Below are 20229 nucleotides of genomic sequence, written 5' to 3' on the forward strand. Positions count from 1 at the left end.
TGGGCAGGCTCAGTGGCAGCGCTTTGGGCACCTCACTGAATGCCAGGGACCCACGGGGCAGGACGGCACTCACAGGACAGGACAGAACCCACAGAGCAGGATGGGACCCACAGGACAGGACGGACCCACAGGACGGACCCACAGGACAGACCCACAGGACAGGACCCACGGGACGGACCCACGTGACAGGACGGACCCACAGGGCAGGACCCACAGGACGGACCCACAGGACAGGACGGACCCACAGGACAGGACAGATCCACAGGACAGACCCACAGGACAGGACCCACGGGACGGACCCACAGGACAGGACGGACCCACGTGACAGGACGGACCCACAGGACAGGACCCACGGTACGGACCCACGTGACAGGACGGACCCACAGGACAGGACGGACCCACGTGACAGGACGGACCCACAGGACGGACCCACAGGACAGGACCCACAGGACGGACCCACGTGACAGGACGGACCCACAGGACGGACCCACAGGACAGGACCCACAGGACGGACCCACGTGACAGGACGGACCCACGTGACAGGACGGACCCACAGGACGGACCCACGTGACAGGACAGATCCACAGGACAGACCCACAGGACAAGACCCACAGAACGGACCCACAGGACGGACCCACAGGACAGGACCCCCCCGCCCTCGGCGCAGCGCGGTCCGGCCCCGGCAGGCGGCGCCCTTGGACCAGGGTCGGTGCCGCTCGGCGCCTGCGGGAGCTGCCCCGCCCCCGGCCCCGGCCCCGCCCCGCGCAGCCCAATCCCCGCCCCGCCCCGGCCCCGCCCAGCGCAGCCCAATCCCCGCCCCGCCCCGGCCCCGCCCAGCGCAGCCCAATCCCCGCCCGGCCCCGCCCCCGGCCCCGCCCCGCGCAGCCCAATCCCCGCCCCGCCCCGCCCCCGCCCCGGCCCCGCCCCGCGCAGCCCAATCCCCGCCCCGCCCCGGCCCCGCCCCCGCACAGCGCAGCCCAATCCCCGCCCCGCCCCCGCCCCGCCCCCCGCCCCGCGCAGCCCAATCCCCGCCCCGCCCCCGCCCCGGCCCCGCCCCGCGCAGCCCAATCCCCGCCCGGCCCGCCCCCGCCCCCTCCCGGCCCCGCAGCTGGCCCCGCTCCGCGCTGCCCGGCACCCCGCTGCCTCCCGGGCGGCCCCCCCGGCCCGTCCCGTCCCGCCGGGCGCCCCGTGTCCTCGGGAAGCGGCCAAGCGCGGCGCGGACGCGCGGTTCCCCTCCCTCAGCTCTCGCGGGTGCCCGGTTACGCCATTCCAATCCCACTTCCCGCTTCCTTTTGTGGTTTATTCCCAGGGCAGAAGTAAGTGGAAGCGAGGTCTAAATAACGTCCAGACCTATATTCTGTTACCTGCATGCTTCATTTCAGATGCTCCGGGTTCTAGATTGACCCACTTATCCCAGCGACCATCCCAATCTATGACAGCCCAAGGGGCACCCGACGCGTTTAACTGCTGCCCCAGGAACTGTATAGCTCAAACATGCCGATCTTGTCCCTTTTGGCATTGCTTGTCATGTCCCTGTCTGCCTTCCTGCCCACAGACAACGCAAGGTCTTGCCAGGAGCTAGGATCAGCGCTTCAGGAAACCCCCCTGCCCGTGGGGTGCGCCAGTCTCCCCCGCCTCCCCGGCCCGCTGCCCTCTTGGAGGAAGGACACATGAAAAGGCCACGCAGCACATCCCAGGTGCAGTTTGGGCTCTGCTGTCAAGCCCACCTGGAGACCCTGCTCAGTGTGCAGCGGTTCGGCCAGTGCCACGCAGCCTCAGGGGCCCGAGGCCGTCCCTGGGAAGCATCCCTCTGACTTTTGAGTCAGTCTGCCCCTTCTCGACCTCAGCAGCGGTGGAGGAAGGGCTTGAGCAGAATAAGAGCGACGCTACACAAAGGTGCTTGGGAAGCTGGCTCTAGTTCTCATGTGGCCAAAGTCGCTGGAGTGAATACGTGTGTGTGCTGCATACCCAGGAAATGAAGAAAGCTGGCCCAGGAGCCAAGGCACTATCTGAGGACTTGGGAGATATCTGGACAGACTCCAGGTGGGATCCTAAGCACAGGCACCACGAGCACCCGTGACTTGGCCTCCAGCTATGGCACCAGAAGAGCAGGAGGTCTCGTAGAGCCTGTCGTGTGTGCCAGGCCTCTGTGGGTGACTCGGATTGCCTTGCGGGGTCTCAAATGGCACCAGATGCCTGTGCTTAGGTAACTCAGTCATGCTGTCCCTGTCTGAGCTTGGGTGCCATGTTTCTCTATGCCTCAGTTTCCCTGCATGTCAAATGGCACTCCCCATGCCACAGGGGCAATGTCAGATAAACTGGAAAGCTTTTTGTTAGCATGTTACAGGGGAAGGAGGGAGGCAGCATGTTTATGATGGGTTCATCATAAACAAGGAAGCCCCAAGCAGCTGGGGCTTTGCCTGCCACACAAGCCGTCCTGTGTTTGAGCCACGCTGCAACCGGCAGTGGCATTTCAGTAGGAGAGAGCTAACGGGAAGCCAATCTTCTGAGGAGCCCTTTGCTTAAAAGCGTTGCTCAAAAACAGCATCCCCTCCTTCAGGTTCTGGGTTTGCCCAGAGGGCTGTCTCTTACTCCCTGCTGAGAAGGAGACAAAGTAGGGACACCTGACCTACCTGAGCTGGTCAGCAGCTGGGACCCCATCCTCTTTGCTCACCCAAACACTCCCTCCTGTAGCAATGGCTGAAAGTCTTCAGGTCTCACCGCTTCTTACCTCCATCCAAACTCCTGCTCCTGTGATTAAACTCCCTCCTGAATACAAAGGCTGAGAGCAGTCCTTGAGGTCTTGCTTAGCTGACCTTAATCCCTACACAAGACCAAATATTTCAGAGATAATTTCATGGTTCTTAATGGGGCAGATAATATGTCATATGACAGAGGAATGATCGCCTAATGATGTCACCAAATTTTCACACTGTGCATTGGTAGGACACGGAGATGCTAACAGAGAAGAGAGACAATATTCATTCCACCAGAAAAAATGGTAACGTTATCAGGGTGACAGAGTCCTGGTCTAGACAGCATCTCCTTCCTTGCTTTTTGTTCTCTTTGCTCTCTTTGATTTATTTTATTCTAACATTTTTCTCCTATGACAGGGTTTTGTAAACGGGTACTCAGTGGTTGGCAAATTACAGAAGGAAGTTGATAAAGTTCCAAGGTTTATCTCGCATGGCATCAGGGTCCCAGGAAGATGCTGACCGTATGGAAGAAAGAACCTGCGCGTCTAGCCCAAAGAGCACTGCAGCCAAAGGGGAACCCCTTGAATTAGTGCCTGCTGGAAGTGGACTTCATTTTAAACCCCAACAGACTGAACCGAAAAAGAGTGTGGCTGGGAACTTTGACCAGACACTTGAGATTTGCAACAGTGATCATTCAGTGCATTAGTAAAATGTTATTCAAAATCCCTGACAGACGTAGCTGAGGCAGCTGGAAAGAAGACCCTTCATCTCACCGTCATGCCTGCAGGGGCTAGCATGCCCTCAGCAGAGGAAGGAAGCAGTACTGCCTCCCCCCACCCCACCTGCAGCTCAGAATAGAAATTTAAACTGTGACTGAGTTCTGTGTGTTTTAACCTAAGGGGCTGTGACCTGTCCTGGCACGATGGCCGGCCCTCTGCTGCAGAGGGGATGACAGCCGGGGTTACTAACGGGTACTCACCTCTACAGCCATCTCTCCTGACCCCTTCCACCAGGGACTGAGGGTCAGCCCTGGACTAAGAGCCAGTCTTGCTCCACTGGAAAGCAGCTGAGCTGAACTTCATGTCAAAACTCTCCTTGACTTAAATAGGCCAGGACTGCCTTGCGAGTTTGCTTGAATACTGGCAGGATTTTGAACAGAGGTGGGAAGGAATTAGAATAGATTAGAATAGATTTTTCTGCTTGAGAAATGGTGGCATTGAGACCAAGTTTCATGATGACATTTTTCACATAACTATTAATTCAGACGCCTTCAAAGCTCTTTATGATCATTGTCTTCTCTTCTGCAGAGCTCAGGCTATTGACCTGTACAAAACTTTACAGAGTGCTTCCGTATATTGAGCTTGGGATTTCTGACTGAGCAAAGATGGCCAGGCCTGATGGAAAGACTCCTCATGAGAGTCCACCAAAGAGCTCTCCACGTTTAACATCTTAATGGCAAATCACCCAGAATTAACATCATCTGTCAATGGGGACACTGCTGCAGATGAAACAGATGCAGAGACGGTGGCTTGATTTTACTTTCCCAGAACACTGAAGCCAAAGGCAAAGTGGACAACGTAATGGTCTGCATAATATAAGGAAATATATAACCACTCATCCTCTCTCTCTGATTAAAAAATTTGATGCTCAGACTGGTCATGTGGGATTTACCTGGAGATGTATCAGAAGGCTTCCCACCCAAAGCTGGGGTCCTAGTTCAGCCTGTTCATCCAGCAAACACAACGGGGAAGGAAAGGGGAAAGAGTTCCTCAGATTCTGGCTCTGGCTTCCCTCCCCAAGGCCAGTTTGACCACGGGAGAGTCCAGTTTGACTGGCAGAAGACATAAATTGTCTTGCCTCCCATTCCTGGCAGGGTTTGCCCCTCCTCACTCGTCGTCTAGTAGTAGTCATCTACCCTGTGTTGAGGAAGTTACCCCTAGGAGCAGGGATCTGTGCCCTTCAACAGGTGGTGAGGAGTCATCTCCATGTAGCAGCCCCTCCCAGGAGTCTCTTGGGATGGGACAACCTACTGGCCCATATTCAGGACACTGAGCAAAGACCCCATTACTCTTTGGAAAATTCATATTTACAGCTTCACCAGCCAAAACCTACACAATTCCACGAGTAGCACGCCATTGCTGACAAATCCTGTCCTACAAGCCCACCTCTTCCAAAAGGCGGTATCCCACGGTTAGCATAATGACACTCTCTGTCTGTAATCATCTTGCTCAGTAGAGTACTCAACTTGCAAGGCCTTTCATCTAGCTATTTTTTAGGGGAAAGGAAAGTAGTGACATTGTAAAAGAGTTGATTTCTTAATCTTTTCACTTGCAACGTTTTATTGGTATAATTCTTCCTTTAGAACTTCAAATGTTGCAAGGAAGTCAAATATAGACACTAAAAATACTAGCTTGCTAATACAGTTTAAGCAAAAGAAGAAATAGAGCACTCAGAAAAGGCCAGGCTAATAGCCTTAGCAAAGTTAGAGTAAAGAAGTGGTTAAGGATCTAGATGATTTAATCCAGTTTTAAGAAAAGGTTTTACAGTGAGCAATTAGATGCTGGTTAAGGAATTAATCACTAATGGGTCATTAACTCTGACTGCTATTGTACAGTTAACAAGCTGAGGCAGGATTATTAGACTCAGCACCCAATTAAGGAGGAGGAGATATTTACAACAAACTGAACAAATGGGCTTTCAAGATGGAATGGGACAGTTTGAAAGAAAGTGTAGGAACACAGAAAACCAGAGACGGTACAAGGAAGATGCAGGTTTGCATATGCCAAGTTCTGTCACTTAATTCATTTGAAAAATAGTTCCCTCTCTGTGTTCACTTATCCATGTTTAGCTGGATAAAAAAATTTTTTTCGTGCTTTCCCTGAAGGACATGACTACACACTTTATCTCTGTGTGTGGAGAATCGGTTTTGGGGTTCACATGTCCAACATACTGCAGAAGGCCTTCTTAATGCGTCAGTAAAAGAACAATCACCATAAGCTGACATAACTCTGTTGGTGGTGGGGGGGTTTTTTGGTTTCTTTTGCTTGCAGGTTTTGGATGAAGGCATTAATAAATGTGAATAGGAATCCTCAGTTGCTATTTCTGATGTCCTGTTGGTAGATGACCAACTACCTACTAGTGGCTGTCCAGGACATTGAGGCTTATAATCAAGCCTCAATGCTGATTAGAGCGCTAATCAAAGAGTCAAGAGAGTCTTTCCAGTGACCTTACAGGAGAACACAGAGAAATTGGAGCCCAGGTGGGCAAAAAGTAGTGGTGGGAAAATATTGAAGAACATCACTGAAATCTTAGGCTGCTACTTGTTAGTCCTCAGCAATAAGCCTGCGTAGCAGTTTTCAGGCAACAGTTAAAATGTACTCACATGTAGGAGGGCTTTCGGCATCGCAGCCACAGCTGGGCAGCAGCCAAGCAGCAGCGAGCCCGGCGGAGGACGAGCCAGCAGAGCCTGTGCAGTCGCCCACCGGAGCGCGCCTGCTCCCGACCACGGAGCCCAAGGTGCGCGGCACTTCTCCAGCGCACCAGGAGGAGGAGGAGGAGGAGGCGGCAGCATCCTGCCCCAGGCACCGGCGGGGATGTGGCGCCCCGCAAGGCTGCAGGCAGGACCTGCTGGGTGATGCAGACCGAGGGGCCCCGGACCCAGCCGGGCAGCGGAAGCCACGCGTCTCGCCCTGCCCCAGAAGCTGACTGGGGCCCTCAGCCTCCGGGAGCCGTCCTGGCGGCCCGAGGCGGCGAGGTGCCCGGCCGGGCCGAGGGCAGCGGCCCGGCTGGCGGCGGGAAGCTGCGGGCAGGGGGGGAGGAGGAGGAGGAGGAGGAGGCTGTTGGGGGATCCCCATCGCTCCAGACCGCAAACGGGGCTGGGAAGGGGCGCTGAGGCTGCTGTCTGAGGTTGAAAAGCTGCCCGAAGGGAAGCGCAACAAAGCTGGCGCTCGCTCCCGCCAGAGCCCTTGGAGACAGGCGCAGGTCGCGCTGGAAGCCGGCCTTCCTCCGGCCACCGCGAGCGGGGAGCGCTCCCCGGCCGCGCCGAACCTCCCCGGCGCACCACGAGGGCCGCCGCGCCGGGCCCCGGCCCCCTCTCAGCGCCCCCTGGCCGGCGCAGCAGCGGTGGGCCTGCTCGGCGGGACCCTGCTGCCGGCCCGGCCCCGGCCCCGGCCAGACCGGGGGAGAAGCCAGCGGCCCCGGGGCTGGCCGGGGACGCGCCGCGGCGAGCCTGGGCAGGGTCCCACCCGCCGTGAGCAGAAGGGCCCAGCTCAGCATCCTGCCCCGCTGTGAGAAACGCGATGGAGGCCCCTCGCGTAGGTTGTGCCATTTCATGCTACAAAACCAGCGGGAAGCAAACAAAAAACAAAAAGGAAAACAAAACCCAGCAAGGCAACGCAGGCCTCAGTTCCCAGCCGCCTTACGCAGCTCTTGGCCCTACCGCAGCTTTTATTGCGACTAAGGTGTCCGGTCGAGGAGGGAGAGCAGAAGAGATGGTTCCTAAGCTAGACTCGGGCCCCTAACTGCAGGGCAGGCGGGAAGGGGTTTGGGAAGAGCCAGGATACAAAGCAAGCCAGGGAGAGGACAGCTGCCGGCAGGAGCAGCCCTCCTTGGCCGGCCCTCCGGGGCAGCCGGGGGGACGAGGGGCCCCTCGGTCACCTCAGCACGCACCCTCCCTGCTGGGTTTTTCCCCTGGTGCAGGAGGACGGGCTTCAGAGCGTCTGCCAGGGTTTGCCGATGGACTGGATGTGCTCCTTGGCCTTCATCCGTAAGGCGGCAATGCTGGTGTTGCGCGGGTCCGTCTCGTCCAAGGGGAACTTGTCCACAAAGGTGGCTCCGCACTGGTAAGGCGGCGGTGGCCCCATGGCCCCCAAGGGCTGCAGCGTGTGGGTCACCGCCGGAGAGTTCAGGAAGGGCGGCGGCGTGTAGCTGCCGGGCAGGCTCTGCGGCGAGGCCACGAAGCCGGGCAGCGTCGGCAGGGCCGCGCTGCTGGGCGCGGGCGGGCTGAGCCACGTCTCCAGCGGCAGGTTGCCGCCGAGGGGGCCCATGGGCGCCGGCTGCGGCGAGCGGTTGAAGGAGAGGATGGGCGAGTCCTGCAGCTTCATGGAGGTCACTTCCAGCTTCTCCTGCCGCCGCCACTTGGCCCGTCTGTTCTGAAACCACACCTGCAAGCACACCCCCGTTAGCGGGGCTGCCCGGCGGCACGGGCGCCCACGGACGGCAGAGGCTCCCCCCGGGCGCAGCGGCACCCGCCCCACGCCGCGGAGCCCCCAAAACGCAGGGGCAGGAGGAGGCCGGGCGCGCGGCCCGGGGCGGGCAGCGGGTTTCGGAGCCGCGTCCCCGCGGGCTGGGCGGACGCGGAGCCTCTTGTTTGGGCGAGAGCGGGCGGCCGGGCTGCGCCCCGCGCCGGCACTGGCGCCAGCGCCGCGGGTGGGAAGGAGCGCGGAGTGGGGCCGCGGCGGAGCCGGCCCCCTGCCCAGCCTGCCCGTCGGGGCTGGGGCGCCGCTGCCCCACCGCGCCGGCTCGCAGCGGGTCCGGCCGCCCCGGCTGCCCCGGCCAGGACATGCTGCGGCCCCGCGGCACCCGGACGGAAAAGGACCCGGCACGGCCGCGTCCCCCTGCGTCCCGCTGTACCCCACCGTGTCCCGCGGCCGTGTCCTGCAGCTGTGCCCCACCGTGTCCCGTGGCCGTGTCCTGCCGTGTCCCCCTGTGTCCCACGGCCGTGTCCCCGTGTCCCCCCGTGTCCCACTGTGTCCCGCAGTTGTGTCCTGCCGTGTCCCCCCGTGTCCCGTGGCCGTGTCCCGCTGTTTCCCCCAGCCATATCCCCCCGTGTCCCACCATGTCCCGCGGCCGTGTCCTGCAGCTGTGCCCCACCGTGTCCCGTGGCCGTGTCCTGCCATGTCCCACCGCGTCCCGACGTGTCCCCCCGTGTCCCACTGTGTCCCGCGGCCGTGTTCTGCCGCGTCCCCCCGTGTCCCGTGGCCGCATCCCACCGTGTCCCGCGGCTGTGTCCGGCTGTTTCCAGCGGCCGCATCCCGCCGTGTCCCGCGGCCGTGTCCCGCCGTGTCCCCCCGTGTCCCGCGGCCGGGGCCGGGGCCGGGCGGGCCGGAGGCGCTGCCCGTCGGGGCCGCTGGGGCGCGGGGCGGCGCCGGTCCGCGGTGCCGGCGCCGGGGGCCTCCCGGGGCCGTGGGGGCGGCGGGCGTTACCTGCACGCGGACTTCGGGGAGGTTGACCTTCACGGCGAGCTCCTCGCGGCTGTACACGTCGGGGTAGTGGGACTTCTCGAAGGCGCGCTCCAGCTCGTGGAGCTGGTAGGTGGTGAAGGTGGTGCGGTTCCGCCGGTGCTTCTTCTTGGGCTGCTCCTCCTCCGACGGCTTCCCCTCGCCGCCGCTGCCGGCCGGCAGCTCGGGGCTGGCGCCGCCGGGGCAGAAGGGCTCTGGCAGGGGGAGAGAGGCGGTCACCGCCGGGCCAGGCGCCCGCGGAGGCGCCCCCCGGCCCCCGCCCGCCGCGCTCACCTCGGGGGCGCCCGGCGCGGCCCGGCGGCGGCTCCGCGGGGCCCCGGGGGAGGCCGCGCCGGGCGCCGCGCCGCGCCGCCTCCTTGGCAGCGGCGGCGGCGGCGGGCGGGAGGGGGCCGAGCAGCCCGTCCTCCTTGGCGAAGCCCAGGATGGCCTCGATGCTGTGCAGCCGCGACGCCGGGCCGCCGGGGCTCCGCGCCGCCGGCGCCGACAGCGCGAAGGCGCCCTCGGCCATGGCGAGCGGGGCGCCGGGCGGGTGCATGGGGCGGCCGGGCCGGACCGGACCGGACCGGGCCCGGCGCGGCGAGGCGCGGCGCGGCCGTCCCCCCGGCCCCGGGGCGGCGCGGGCGGCTCTGGCGCGGCGCCGCCGGCGGACCGGCCTCCTCGGGGCGGGGGCAGGGCCGGGGGGCGGCGGGCCGAGCGGGGGGGGAGGCAGGCTCGGCTCGGCTCGGCTCGGCTCGGCTCGGCTCGGCTCGGCGTGCCCCGCCGCCCCCGCCGCCCGCAGCCCCCCCGGGCGCCGTCCCGGGCGGCGCGGGGCCAGCGCGGCGCGGCGCAGCCCGACGGGGCGGGGGCCGTGCCCCGCGCCGTGCCCCACTCTGCCCCGCGCCGTGCCCCACACTGTGCCCCACTCTGCCCTGCACCGTGACCCACGCTGTGCCCCATGCCGTGCCCCGCGCCGTACCCCACGCTGTGCCCTGCGCCGTGCCCCACGCCGTGCCCCACTCTGCCCCACGCCGTGCCCCGCGCCGTGCCCCACGCTGTGCCCCACGCCGTGCCCCACTCTGCCCCGCGCCGTGCCCCACTCTGCCCCACGCCGTGCCCCACTCTGCCCCGCGCCGTGGCCCATGCCATGTCCCGCGCCGTGCCCCACGCCATGCCCCACTCTGCCCCGCGCCGTGTCCCACTCTGCCCCACACTGTGCCCCACGCCGTGGCCCATGCCATGTCCCGCGCCGTGCCCCACGCCATGCCCCACTCTGCCCCGCGCCGTGTCCCACTCTGCCCCACACTGTGCCCCACGCCGTGGCCCATGCCATGTCCCGCACCGTGCCCCACGCTGTGCCCTGTGCCGTGCCCCACGCTGTGCCCCACTCTGCCCCGCGCCGTGCCCCACGCTGTGCCCCATGCCATGCCCCGCGCCGTGCCCCACGCTGTGCCCTGCTCCGCACCCCTCACCATGCCCCACTCTGTGCCCTGCTCCATGCCCTGCGCCATGCCCCACACCGTGCCCCACTCCATGCCCCATGCCGTGCCCCGTGCCGTGCCCCGCGCCACCCTGCCGAGCCACTCTGGGTTTCTCCCCTCGGCAGCTCCAGCCTACGCCTGACCCGTGCGTTGGTTTCATCCGTAACCTCTCTAAAGGCGACATGAAGGAGGAGGACGCGGTACTGTCCCCTGGTCAAGTGCATAGGGTAAAAAGCACCGGAGGTAAAACTGATGCTCTGGTCCTCTGACGGGATGTCTGCCCGGAGTCCTGGCTCCCTTCAAAGCCAGGCTTAAAGTGAGAGCGCGTGTAGGATTTGGGGGAAGATAGACTCTGGAGGCATCTGCAGGAGCAGACCTTGGCCTTTCAGCCTTCACGAGCCTGGAGAAAGCTCTGGGGAACGTTTCTGAGGAAAGTGTCCAAGTTGCTGGTGTCAGCAAAGAAGCCCCATGAGACGAGCTGGTTCTGTGTCCCCTTCCTCTGGCAAGGGAGTGGGGCTGGAGGCCTAGGGAGCAGGGCCTGGCTTCATGGGAGATCTACAAAACCTCTTCAGAGCTGAGGCAGACAGCCGAAACCTGTGCCTTACCTTACACTGGGCTTGCTGGAGGACATGGACTCAGCACAGTACTAACCAGAGAATGGTATCGTGTCTGCTACCTCCAGCTTACTCCTACCTGTGCCAATATTTTTCCTGCCTCTCTCTTTCCCTTCTCTTTATTACTTCATCACTTCTGCTAACATCTGCCTCTGACTCTGCGGTACCAGCTACCTTCTGTCCCAGTTGGTTAAACTGACAAACACAATAACATCCAGAGTGCTTTCCAGTCTGCATTTAGCTTTGAAGATGCTTCCATTTCAAACCTGAGAAGGGTGTACATGAAGGAAAAACATCACTACTTCTTCCAGCTATATTAGCCTGTTAAAAGGTATGACCCGTCTCAACAAATCTTCATCTTTCCTTTTCCCGGGCATCAGGACGTGTAGATTGCCCAGAGGAATCACTCCGAAACAAAGATTGACAGTGCTTGCCTCTGCCCTTGCCCACACGCTGCCAAGGTTTACGGTCTGATGTCCCAAAGTTAATTCCTTTTCTAAGTGCTCAGCTTTTCCTAATAGCTCCAGGTGAGGTTTGCCTTCCCTGACTACTTCTTGGGGAGCGGGGGTTGCAGGAGGGGCCCGGCCATCCGCTGGCAAAGAGGGAAGAGGCCGACAGAAGAGACAAGAAAAGGTTAGTGTGGCTTTTGTGCACAATATAAAAAGCAAGTCAATACCATTGTAGGGGCATTGGAGGGTACTCAAAGCAATCAGCTAGGGGCCATTGTGTTCCTTTAATCTACATGTGTATTTCCCAAGAACTCTATTAGTGAAGATGAATGAACTGTGCAATGTCCCTAATTTCTTCTAATTTGGAGTTGGGTTTTTATGGCACTCACAACCAGCACAAAACATGCCTGTCCCTCCAGAAACCCTGGACACACTTAGGAATCCTTTTTGCTTGATGTAGCAAAAAAGACGACAAGATGAGATGAAGCAGCAAAAACACTTTGGCCAGACCCTGGTGCAGCAGTAAGTGCCAGCAAGAGTATCGGGTCCTGGCACAGATGCTGCTTTTAGGGCACCTGTCAAATCAGCATACACAGGGAGAAGACTCAAAATCTTTGCTGTTAATCACAATGTGAATGCACAGCAAAAAACTTCCACCCCCAAAGCAGCGTACGCATCCCACATGGTGTACAAGAGTTATTCCTCCATAGCAGAGAAGGAGTTTCCCCTCCCCAGCTACGGATTATTGCGTTTGTATTTGCCATATGTGACTGGCAAATTGGTCATTGTAGCGTCCCTCTTGTAGGGACTGCAGTTGCTGAAAGTAGAAGGGACTTCCCAGGTCGCAGTCGGTGAGAAATCTGAAGCGGAGCAGAGACGGGCTCTGGCCCTTCCAGCTCCTGCTCTCTCTTCTCTCTCGGCCCCGCTAAGGCGCAGGCTGCAGTGCCCCGCTGTGCACACGAGGCATCAGACCGCCCTGAGCAGGGAGAACCTGGCTACAGCGTGGAAAGTCTGATGTTCCTCTGGCAGTTGGAGACTAGCGCCCGCAGAGTTTAAGGCGACAAGAGACAGACAGGTAAGTGGCTGAACGTTTCCCTTTGGGTCTAACGCACTGGTTGTTAGCTACATCCTCTGCTGCCGCCGAGTCCCCTGGGACCTGCCTCACACTAGTGTGAAACCTCAGAAACTGATATTGGGGCGCCTTGCAGCGTCACAAAGGCTGTTTCTCTTGAGAAACGTACAGGGGCAGTCGGGATCAGATCCGAGAATATCCATCGGGGAATGAAATAGTTGGGATACATTACTCGCCCTTCCAGGAGATGGCTCCCACACGTTTGTTACATCTGTTAGGTGCTTTGCATTGTATTATTACAATAATTATTGCCGTAATTTTTTTGGAAGCTAACAAAAGTTCTCCAGGTGGAGAGCTGCTGAAGGACGGGTGTCTCCTATACCCGCTTCTGGGCGTGGATAATGGGAGCAGTTTTGATCCTGTTGATGCTGTTGAGTCATATGTATGGGATGTTATTTGGCCCAATGAAACCCTCACTATAAAACGCCACAGATTATTCCTTCCTGTCCTCCTGTCCTCTCTTCATGTCAAGCTCAAAGACACAGCGCCTTGCAGACAGGCATTCGAAGCCGAAGTCACTGTGCAGGCGGGACAGCCCTCGCCGGGCCAGCAAGGCGCAGCCGGGAGCTCCTGGCCGAAAGACAAACAGGACCTCCAAGGTCGGAGGGCCCATGGAAGTGGGGGGAGAGGGAGGGGAGGTGGTCGCCCACGAGGGACCTGCACCCTGCTGCACCTTCCGTTCTCTGTATTTATCTTCCAACCGATTTTAAAACTGTGTAAGCTGGCTTTGCTTTTTTCTCCTCTCAAAAGTTGCTGTTTGCGTGGGTTAAGAGCCTTTCGGCCAGCACCGGGCGCGAGGAAGCTGCTGCCGCGTCCTGCTGCCGCTCCCTCACCCTCCCCTACCTTGATGGTCACCTCCTGCTCCTGGTCTGGTGGGGGTTTTTCTTCCTCTGGCCCTAGGGGACTTGGCTGCATCTTCTCCCCCGATTACGAGGCGCTGGGAGGACCTGGTGTCGGGGGCCGGGGCGCGCGCTCGGCCATCCCTGCGGAGGGAGGGGGCGGCCGTTGGGGCCGTAAGGCTATATTAGCACAATCCTGCTTTACTTGTTTTCCAATTAGCCTAATTGAATTCGGATTGCTTAAAATTGGGCACCAGAGACGTTTATCTTGATGGGATGACGGCCTTGAGCTCTGGCGATCCTATTAGCTGTAAGAACCCAAATCCCAGGTAGGGTCCCTCCAGCAGGAGCCGCCATGTGACCCGGCGCCTTTAAGCCGCTCCTCTTCCGTGCGACACACGCGCGCACGCACACATGAACACGCACACATGAACACACGCGCACGCACATGCACACCTGCACATGAACACGCGCACACGCACGCACACACACGCACACGAACACACACGCATGAACATGCACATGCGTGCGCACACGCACATGAACACGCACACGAACACACGCGCACACACACATACACACACACACACGTGCACATGCACACCCGTGCGCACAGGTACCCGTGCACGCTCCCTCCCGATTTCGGGACCGCTTCCCCCCGGCAGCCCCCCACGTTGGCAGCCCCTCGGCCCACGGCCCCCCGCCGCCCCGCACCGCTGCCCCACGGCCCCCCACTGCCCCACGGCCTCCACCCACGGCCCCCCGCCAACCCCTGCCCCCCGCACTGCTGCCCCACAGCCCTCTGCTGCCCCACAGCCCCCCGCCAGCCCGCACCGCTGCCCCACGGCTCCCCACCACCCCACGGCCCCCTTGCCGCTCTGCACCACTGCCCCACGGCCCCCCGCTGCCCCACAGCCCCCCACCAGTCCACACCACTGCCCCACAGCCCCCCACCGCTCCACACCACAGCCCCACGGCCCCCCTGCCACTCCGCACCACTGCCCCATGGCCCCGCGGCCCCCCGCCACTCCGCACCACTGCCCCACAGCCCCCTGCCACCACCCCACTGCCCCACGGCCCCACCGCCCCATGCCCCCCCGCCGCTCCGCACCACTGCCCCATGGCCCCCCACCGCCCCATGCCCCTCCGCCGCTCCACACCGCTGCCCCACAGCCCCCTGCCACCACCCCACTGCCCCACGGCCCCACAGCCCCACGGCCCCCTGCCACTCCGCACCACTGCCCCACAGCCCCCTGCCACCACCCCACTGCCCCACAGCCCCGCGGCCCCCCGCCGCTCCGCACCACTGCCCCACAGCCCCCTGCCACCACCCCACTGCCCCACGGCCCCACAGCCCCACGGCCCCCCACCGCTCCACACCACAGCCCCACGGCCCCCCTGCCGCTCCACACCACTGCCCCATGGCCCTCACCGCCCCACGGCCCCTCGCCGCTCCGCACCACTGCCCCACTGCCCCACAGCCCCACAGCCCCACAGCCCCACGGCCCCCCGCCGCTCCACACCGCTGCCCCACAGCCCCCTGCCACCACCCCACTGCCCCACGGCCCCACAGCCCCATGGCCCCCTGCCGCTCCGCACCGCTGCCCCATGGCCCCACGGCCCCCCCGCCACCCCACGGCCCCCCGCTGCCCCCCGCGGCCGCGGCAGCCCCGTCCCTGCGCCGCAGCCAAGCTCTGGCCGGGCGGCGGGCGCCAGCCCCACGGCGCCCAGCCCTGCGCCGGCTCCGGTCGCCGCAGCGGCGCCCGAGTCCAGGCTGGTCCCTGGGCAGGGCGGGTGAGCGCGGCTCGGCTCCGGGGCCGCCCCGCGCGGGTCCCCCCACCGCTCCCCTCCGCCGGCCCCGACGTTTTTTTGGAATCTCATTAATCGCTTGTTTGGTGACTCTGATTGCACTTTCTCCTTTGACCCTTTAAACCGTGAAAATGCTGATCCTATATGTGCTGACGAATTTAATTAGCTCCGTTAAACCACCAGATGCTTTCAATAAGATTTTCGGGATGTCCCAGGCACATTTTAATTCAGAGGTCGCAAGCCCGAGACGTGTTTCCTGTGGCACTTGAGAGACGAGCTAGCTCAGCCTGCAACGCGGGGCGCCGGTACGAGACCCCTACCCGGGGCGCACAGCCGCCCAGGGAGACGGAGTCATCCTCGCTGGCCGGCGGCTGGCAACCCTTGTAGTTACTCTGTGGAAAGACCTGCTCAATCCGCCCGCTGGTCTTTTACCATCAACAACCGAAATCCTCATCGTACGAGAGGAGGATGGCCCAAGAGGCAGCTCGGGCCAGAGGCCTTAGGGTTTTAGGCAGAGCGCTAGGGTTTGAGTTAACGCATGCCGACTTGGGTGAACGGTCTGATGAAAGGTTTTCTCCGCGACGGCAATTATCTGACGATAAGTCCCCCGGAAAACGTGAAGGAGGTAAACTTGACCAGGTTTATATTCCTAAGAAAGGAGCAAGGAGGACGAAGAGGAACACGCACCCGTTCTTGGGGACTGCAACGAGGGAAATATTTGACAGCAGCTTTTTACCGCTTCTTTGCAGTTTGCACTTGAGCAGCCGCTGCCCAGAGAGCTTTTCCAGGGCCGTCCCTCGGCCCAGGCGCCGCGCGCTGCGCCGTGGCGGGGCGGACGGCCGCGCTGCCGCCATGTCCCCCGGCCTGGCCTCCAGCGCCGGGCGGGAGCTGGGCGGCTGGCTGCCCCGCGGGGACGGGGACGGGGGCGGGTGGCCGTGCGGGGCCGGGTTGAGCCGGCAGTCCAGATTGCCAAGGACGTTCGTGTGAGCGGAAGAAACCTTTCTGGCCAGCAAGCTAAACCGACCTTCGAGGGTTGCTTGCCCTTTGCCAGGGCCGCGCCGGCCCCCACGGCGACCCGGAGCAGACTGGGACAGCGGGGTCTGCTGGGCGTCACAGCAGCCCTGCAGCCGCACCGGGACACTCATTTACAAACCCAGCATCCTGCTTATATTAACAACTAGAACAAGACACAAAGATCAGAGATTTTTGTAGCTTCTGAAGGTTCCTTCTAAGCTTTCCCTTGCTATGAAACCCCTGTTGGAGGATATATTTTTCTGCTAAACAGCATTGCAGAAATGGGCAGAGCCCCCGTGCAGGAGGCCGCCCTCCCTCCCCTCTGCACCCCTCCTCGAGGGGAGAGGGACCACCTTCTGCCAACAGTATCAGCAGAAGAAGGCACGCAGGCGGTGCAGCGCGTACACCCCTCCAGCGCTGACCTGGTTTCCCTCTGCTGCCTGCGCTGCTGCTTCACCCGCCTCCTAACTCGGACAGCAGGAGCAGAGGGGCTGAAGTGATCTGCAGTGGGTTTGCCCTACACGTTATTTTCACTTCTCATCCGATTTTTAAAATAAGCCTGATATCCAGAAAGATGTGCTGCATGTCCTGTCCCTCCCTCCGAGTCACCAGCAAGTAGAGGAAGCAAGAGGTTCGCCCGTGTCAACCTTAACACGGACAAGTCTCTCCGCCTCGTCCCTAGTCACCCTTTCTCAAACACCCTTCACATCCCAGCGCTGAGGAAGCACCTGCGGGCCAGGCTGGGGCTGTGCGCGGTGGTGCTAGACACTGGGGACCTGCAGGAAGAGGCACCCAGAGGACCACCCAGCGGACAGGGAAGGCGGCAGGACTGACCCCACACAGTCACTCCCTGGCACGCAAACTGTAGGTGCCAGCTCCGTTTTACATCTTGCTCTACATGTACACAAGGACTCTCGCCTTGCTTTAGCCACTAGCAAATTGGCCACACTCAGGGAATCCAGTACTAGAAATTATCTACCTCTGGCTCTGGAGGCCATCCCAGAGGGGGGGTTTGTTCAGAGCTCCTCTCCTCAATCCATCAACGTGATCAAAGCAATCTGCACGTGGCTTCTACAGGTCCCGGCCAGTAATTTCCATGTTGCTGCTGATTCCCCAAGTGCTGGAGGTGAGTCTCGCCGAGTGACTTCTGACTAGGGCGAAGCAGGGAGGGGTCTCGTTCTTCCCTTGGCTCAGCAGCAGAGAGTCCTACTCACTGTCCTTCATCTCTTCCCAGCCACCTCGGCGGCACACGGTGACGAGCAGGCCTGCAAGGTTGCAGCTGTAATGGGTTGTTTCGGTGCCCGAAACGGGCAGCAGGGCCTGGAGGCCGTGCTGAGAGCTGCTTGTGCCCGGCAGGTTGCACCATGGGTTGCCTGGGGGCTCCAAGAAATAATACTGCCTGTAATTCTGCGCTTACCATCTTCTTTTTGTTCAAAATGAAAGTGGTAGCCTCAGGACCCACGCTCCTACCACCCAGAAATGCTGTACACAAGCAGGAGCATTTCAGTGCGTGCCTGGGGAGTGGTTTCGGGTAGGTTTGTCTGTGCCCTGTGCAGTCCATCGGGGAAAAACCGGCGATCAGCTTGAACTACTAGAAAAGATACTGGTAGAAAACAGACAAAAGACATTAAAAAATAGAGGTATTTGCCCAAATAGAGGTATTTGCCCAAATAAAGTAATAAGAACGAACCATATAGGACATAGAGCCATTTGCCGCCCTCCCTGTTCTGTTGCAGCCATGGAGAAGGGCACCATGATACCCACTGGTGGGAAAACGGGCTTTTTAAGGTTTGGCCAATTTTTTCCAGCCTTTTTTTTTTTTTTCCCTGTCAAAGAGTCTGTTGTATTTGCTGTGCCAGTGCTGTGGGAGAAGGTAACAGGGCGACCCTCCCCAGCAGCCCGGCGCCCAGTACCCCACCGGAGCAGGCAAGAGGTAACTTTCCCTCGCCCCGCCGCCCCCGGCCTTGCTGCAGAGGTAGCTTTGCCAAAAAGGAGGATTTGTCCTTCTTTGCCAAGGGAGTAGTAAAGCAGCGCAGGCATGGCACAGGCTCACATCCTCGCTGAGATCTGCGGGTGTCTGAGCCTTCGTGCTGCAGCCGTGGGCGATGATCCTCCCTGGCCGCGGGGAGCGCGGGAGCTGCTCTGCCGGGAGCTCGCTGCGCGGGAGCAGCACTGAGCAGGCGTTTGGGGGGGGATGTCGCTTCCCTGGTGCTGCCCGCTGAAAACAGCTTTAGCAAGCGCAGGCTGCCGTGTCTCCGCAGCAGTATTACCCCCGCCCAGGAGCCGCGGCTGGAGCTGTGGGCACCCCAGCCTGGAGCAGCCGTCCAGCTGCCAGCCTTGCTCTGTCCAGGCCTGCAGCGGCGAGAGATGCTGCCTGGGCAGCTGGATGGCACGGCTACGTCCTCTCAGGGCGAGAAGGACTAATGCAGGCAATAAAGGTGTTTGCGAGACATGGGCTAAGTTGCCAGGTACAAAGGCGGGTGTTTTTCCTGTACCTAATACTGGAGACACCCAGTTGTTTCTCTCTTAGGACCTCTACAACCCCCAGGAGATCTCCCTTCAGTGGTGGGACCCTCCAGAAAGCTGGTCAGCAGGACAGCCCAAGAGGCTCTCAGCAAAGCACTGCAGATCACTGGGGCTTGGCAGAGCCACCCCCGTTCCCGGGGCCGGGGCGCGCGACCGAGTCCAGGCAAAGGGGACTCAGCCCAGAGCGGGTCTCTGCTACGGCGCGCACTGAGGCAGTTACGTTTGCTCCTTGCAAACCAATACCAGAGAGAGAGAGAGAGAGAGAAAAAGGAAGGAAGGAAGGAGAAAGATGAGTGAAAGAAAGAAAGGAAGAAAAAGAGAGAGAAAGAAAAAGAAGAAAAGAAAAAGAGAAAAGAAAAGAGAAAAAGGATAAAAGAGAGAGAAAGGAGCGAGAGAGATGGAATGAAGGAAGACAAGAAAGAATGAAATAAAAAAAGAACAAGAAGGACAAACCATATTTAGTGCATTTATTCATTTCAAATGAATATTTTTACTTGGTTGGGGGGAGACAGACAGAAAGCAAAAGCAAGCAAGAGAGAGAGAGAGAGACATTTAAAATCTGGTAGGAAGGTGCTACGTGTGCTCATTTGCCAATGTCATTCACAGACTAGATCTCAGAGAACTTGTCCTTCATTTTGCCCCACGCGGGCTGCTCGGGCGCCTGGCCCCGCCGGCCGGGTACCCTGCCCGGCACCCACGTCCGCCGCCGCCGCCGCCGTCTGGCATCAGCCCTGCTGCGTGCCGGCGGCGACCACCACAGCACCCGCCTAAGTTTTCCCCAGGAAAAACCTGAATAACAGCGAAGAAAATTGTGCCAAACCTGGCACCACTGCTGGTCCCAGGGACTCAGGCCGATCTAACAGCAGGGAAAGCCGTGAGTTTTCTCGGGGTCTAGGTGCTCTGCCAGGGCAGAGTCTGTCCCAGGTGGGCCACGTTTATGCTTCGGCTTTGTGTGGGTATTTTTAAATGCTTTTAACTCTTACAGTAAATATAGTGAGCTCATTTTAGCTCGTACCAGTTGTGTGCTGGTACCACAAGCCCCAGATTTTGGCACAAATAGCAGCAAAGCAAAGGGCCACTGCACTGCACTTGCGGACCAAGGGGCTGCGAAGCTGAAGCAGTCTGGGAAGTCCACGTCGCTCACCACTCGTGGGCCTCTGCTGGTTACCAAGCCTCGGTTTCCTACCAGGCCCTGCTCAGTTCCACACGTGATAACACTTTGACCCAAACTATATGATTCTATGCTTCAGCTTTTTCCTTATTCTGTATTTAATGCAGAGGTAATCAAAAATAAAATAAAATTAAAAAAAAAAGATCTTGCAGAAAATTTGAATATTGGTTTTGTTTCAAAATGTTTGGAACAGTTTTTTTTTTAATTACATATATATATATATATTTATGTATTTTCTGAAAACAGTATTAAATGAGCGGTAACAGATATGTTGTTATACATC

General features: G+C 60.1%; 1 protein-coding gene and 1 long non-coding RNA gene across 2 annotated transcripts; one reads left to right on the top strand and one right to left on the bottom strand.

Moving 5' to 3' along the window:
- The first annotated feature begins 404 nt into the window (after positions 1-404).
- LOC138064588 (uncharacterized) lies at positions 405-4345 on the top strand. The gene is made up of 3 exons (XR_011137841.1): positions 405-705; positions 1556-2206; positions 3114-4345. It is a non-coding gene; the product is annotated as an uncharacterized lncRNA (long non-coding RNA).
- Positions 4346-7099: 2754 nt separating this feature from the next.
- Positions 7100-9470, bottom strand: LOC138064625 (retinal homeobox protein Rx2-like). The gene is made up of 3 exons (XM_068928054.1): positions 9209-9470; positions 8900-9129; positions 7100-7858 (listed from the first exon to the last, which is right to left on the bottom strand). The coding sequence occupies exons 1-3, from the start codon at positions 9468-9470 to the stop codon at positions 7406-7408; spliced, it is 945 nt and encodes a 314-aa protein (XP_068784155.1). The 3' UTR covers positions 7100-7405.
- Positions 9471-20229: the final 10759 nt, after the last annotated feature.

The sequence above is a fragment of the Struthio camelus genome, chromosome Z (genome assembly GCF_040807025.1).
Source record: "Struthio camelus isolate bStrCam1 chromosome Z, bStrCam1.hap1, whole genome shotgun sequence".
Classification (NCBI taxonomy): domain Eukaryota; kingdom Metazoa; phylum Chordata; class Aves; order Struthioniformes; family Struthionidae; genus Struthio; species Struthio camelus.